A 4,660-nucleotide genomic window follows, 5' to 3' on the forward strand; every position below is an offset into this window, starting at 1 on the left:
TGGATATTATAAATCCAATCTAAACTACCCTATATACAAAGGGAATATATTCAAATCTTTTAAAACCAGTGATATGCAATCCAATGATTATATTATTTAAAGCGAAAAATAAACACCAAATAAGCAATTTAAGTAGATAATCACACACTGGAATTCGAAGGTCAATCGTATAGTATGGATCCTTAATACTGGGGTGCCTAACAACTTCCCCAGGGCATCACCAGAACCCTTACCTAGAACTTTGGATTACGAAGGTTTTTTCATGGTATTTGAGTAAACCCTTCACCAATGGTTTTCCTAATTTTTCAAAAATTCAGTGGCGACTTTTTTTCAATACAAGTCCAAAAGAGCACCAACAAACTCATAGCAGCTTTCAGAGCGCTAACCTCGCCCGCAAAATGCGAACCGTAACAGTAATAGACACTCATATGGATGGGAGGATTGTATTTGTCGTCATTGTGGTATAAGGGGTCACATCAAGAGGGAGTGTAGGAAGTGGTTACGTGAAATGGTTATCTCTTCGAGCTAGAGAAACAATTCATCTGCACCTGTTGCTACTAGGAATCCACTGGCTAGTAATACTAATAATGGTCCTAATGCTCGTAGTAATGGGACAGGGAAACCAGTTGCTAACACCGCTAATGGAGGTCAAGCCCAGCCTTATGGTTTGACTCATATGGAGGTAGTTGAAGCCTTAGATGCTGTGGTCACAGGTATTCTCACTATTTTCTCTTTTGATGCATATTCGTTGGTTGATCCGGGCTCAAATCTCTCATATGTGACACCATATTTTGCTCTCAATTTTGGTATGGAACCTGAACAACTGCGTGGACCTTTTTCTGTGGATACTCCTGCTGGTGTCCCTATTATTTCCTCTAGAGTTTATAGAAATTGTGTGGTTGTAGTTAAGGGTAGTGAAAATACACCTGACTTATTTGAGCTAGAGATGATAGATTTTGATGTAATCATAGGGATGGATTGGTTAGCTGCTTGTTATGCTAATGTGGACTGTCATTATAAGTTAGTTCCATTTGCTTTCCCTGATGAACCAGTTATTGTGTGGAAGGGAGAAATTGCTAAGCCTAGGGGCAGGTTTATCTCATATCTTAAGGTTAGTAAAATGATTTCAAAGGGATGTATTTACCATCTAGTTGCTGTCAGTTATACTCAAGCCGTAGTGACAGAGTTTAAGTCCATCCCTTTAGTTAATGAGTTTCCCGAAGATCTTCCAGGTATCCCTCCTAATAGAGTTATCGATTTTGGGATATATGTTCTTCCCGAAACTCAACCAATCTCCATCCCACCTTATCGTATGGCTCTAGTTGAGCTAAGAGAATTGAAAGACTTGTTTTATAAGGGGTTTATGCGACCAAGTACCTCGCCATGGGGTGCTCCGGCCTTGTCTGTCAGAAAGAAGGATGGTTCTCTCAGAATGTGTCTTGATTACCGTCAGCTAAATAAGGTGATTGCCAAGAATAAATATCCTTTGCCTAGAATAGATGACTTGTTCGACCAACTTCAGGGTGCTAAGTTCTTTTCTAAGATCGATTTGCGGTTTGGGTACCATCAACTAAAGATAAAGTAGAATGATATTCCGAAAATAGCGTTTCGTACTCGGTATGGACATTTTGAATTTCTGGTGATGTCCTTCGGTCTAACTAATGCCTCTACTGCATTTATGGACCTGATGAACCGTGTGTTCAAGCATTTTCTCGATCGTTTCACAATTGTGTTTATTGATGATATCCTGGTTTTATTCGAAGAGTCGTGAGAAGCATGGAGGACACTTGAGAATAACCTTGAAGACTTGAGGAAAATAGGCTTTATGCTACATTTTCTAAGTGTGAATTCTGGCTTAACTCTGTGGCATTCTTAGGTCACAGAGTGTCTGGTGGGTATCAAGGTTGATCCTCAAAAAATTTTGGCATTTAATGACTGGCCAAGACCTACGGGTGTGACAGACATCCATAGTTTCTTGGGTTTAGCTGGTTATTATTGGAAGTTTCTGGAAGGTTTCTCATCTATAGACGCACCTCTGACGAGGTTGACTAAAAAATAGCTAAGTTCTAGTGGTCGGAAGCATGTGAGAAGAGCTTTTAAGAGCTCAAGGCAAGATTGACACCGGCTCCTATTTTAACTCTACCTTTGGGGTCCGGAGGCTATATAGATAATTGTGATGCCTCTAGAATTAGGTTGGGTTGTGTTTTGATGCAGAATGGTAAGTTGATCGCTTATGCTTCCCGTTAGTTGAATAAGCATGAAAAGTATCCAATTCATGACTTGGAATTGGCTGCTGTGGTGTTCGCATTAAAAATCTTGCACCATTACTTATATGGGGAACATTGTGATGTTTTCACCGATCACAAAAGCTTGCAGTATATCTTCAAGCAGCGAGAATTAAATCTCAGACAGAGAAGATGGTTAGAGTTGTTGAAGGATTACGACTTGAACATCTGTATCATCCTAGTAAGGCGAATGTTGTTGTTGATGCATTAGTAAGGCGAATGTTGTTGCTGATGCATTGAGTCAGAAATCTATAGGTACGTTAGAATATTTGTATGCTCGGCAGATGCCAATGGGCAGAGAAATTCGGAGACTTGCTAGCTTTAGAGTCCGACATGATGAAACTGAAGATTGGGAGTTAGTAGGAATCACATCCGCGTGATTTGATATTGTTAAGAGAATCAAGCCCAAGCAATACGAAGGTGGACTGTTGGTGAAACTGCGAGATGGGGGTGGAAAGGGGTGAGTACACTTCATTCACAATTGGGGTGGATGATGAAGTCCTAAGACTGCAGAGATGTCTATGTGTTCCCGATGTTGATGGTTTGCGACAAGAATTGTTGGTAGAGGCGCATAGTTCTAAATACTCTGTGCATCTGGGATCCACCAAGATGTATAAAGATTTGAAGCAACACTATTGGTGGAAGAGCATGGAGGTTGACATTTCTAACTTGGTGGCTAAGTGTTTGAACTGTCAACAGGTTAAGACTAAACATCAAAGGCCTGGAGGCCTAGCTCAGAATATGAAAATTCCACAATGGAAGTGGGAGGTGATCAATATGGATTTTGTTATGGGTTTACCCCGCACAAAAGACAAGTTCGATTTGATTTGGGTAATTGTAGATAGACTCACAAAGTCTGCCCATTTTCTTCTCATGAAGACGACATATACCACAACACAGTACGCCAAGCTCTATCTAAAGGAGATAGTTAGATTGCATGGAATTTCGACATCCATCGTATCTGACAGAGGTACGTAATTTACTGCTCATTTCTGAAAATCGTTCAAAGAGGGTTTGGGAACTTGTGTGAACTTGAGTATTGCCTTTCATCCTCAGATGGACGAGTAGGCAAAGAGAACTATTCAGACTCTGGAAGACATGTTGAGGGCATGCGTCATTGCCTTTAGGGGTAATTGGGATGAGCATCTACCTCTTTTGGAGTTTGCTTACAATAACAGTTATCAAGCAAATATTCAAATGGTTCCTTATGAAGCTCTTTACTGAGGCCTTGCAGATCGCCAATTGAAAGGTTTGAACCAACCAAGGTAGAACTACTGGGTCCTAACTCAGTTCATGAAGTAATTGAGAAGGTGAACGTTATTGTGCGACAACTCAATACAGCTTAGAGTGGACAGAATTCGTATACGGACATGCAACGTTGCGAGCTAGAATTTGCGATAGGTGACAAGGTGTTCCTAAAGGTGTCAGCAATGAAAGGAGTGATACGGTTTGGTAGAACAGGCAAGCTTAGCCCTCATTTTATTGGCCCATCCGAGATTTTGAGAAGAATTGGGAAAGTGGCTTGCGAGTTGAAGTTACCATCTGAGATGGCTATGGTTCACCCTGTGTTTCAGATTTCGATGTTGAGGTTGTACAAGACTAACCCTTCTCATGACTTGAATCATGACGAGATTGAAATCAATGAAGGGTTGTCTTATGAAGAGAAACCTGTGCAAATCTTGGATCTCCAAGTTAGGAGGCCGAGAATGAAAGATGTGGCTTTTGTGGCATAATCATAATACTGAAGGAGTTGAGGAGGACATGAAGAGGAGATACCCTTATTTGTTCCCTACTATAGGTATGTTTTGAACCTTTTGGATGTGTTTTCCTGTGAAAGTTTAGAGTAAAGTATGAATGTCACTATTGTGTTTAGGCTTGAATGATGCATTAATGATGTGGTTAATCATATGTCTTTGAGGATGTTTCACTTTACTAATGGAACTCTAGAAATTTCTGAAAATTGAAAGTTTAGTAACGAATCTCAGGCCATGACTTTCATTCGGGGACGAATGATCCTAAGGGGGTGGTAATGTAACATCCCGTAGATCTACGTTTGGTGTGAATGTGAAATAATTGGGGTTTGGATGTCATCTTAGCTATATGGATCCTTTTGGGATGGGTACAAGTGTTAAATGATCTTTTTGGGGTCAAGCGAGGTAAGGCAGTTCGTTAGAAATCCTTAAATTCGTCCAAGTTTGACACAATTTTCAGTTATGTTCAGTTTTTGGGTATTTTTGTTGGGAATTTGGGAAAACTCAAAATATAAAAGTTGTAGGTCTCTGAAATTCCTTTCCAACCATATAAAGTAGGGTTCAAACCACAGTACGTACAGGGACTTATGATTGTTTTACTGAGTGAATATTAATTATCAGAAA

General features: G+C 40.2%; 1 protein-coding gene across 1 annotated transcript; it reads left to right on the top strand.

Annotated features, from left to right (window-relative positions):
• The first annotated feature begins 3,655 nt into the window (after positions 1-3,655).
• On the top strand, positions 3,656-4,018 carry LOC132630852 (uncharacterized). Its single transcript, XM_060346451.1, has one exon. The coding sequence runs from the start codon at positions 3,656-3,658 to the stop codon at positions 4,016-4,018; it is 363 nt and encodes a 120-aa protein (XP_060202434.1).
• Positions 4,019-4,660: the final 642 nt, after the last annotated feature.

This window comes from Lycium barbarum, chromosome 3, assembly GCF_019175385.1.
Source record: "Lycium barbarum isolate Lr01 chromosome 3, ASM1917538v2, whole genome shotgun sequence".
NCBI lineage: Eukaryota > Viridiplantae > Streptophyta > Magnoliopsida > Solanales > Solanaceae > Lycium > Lycium barbarum.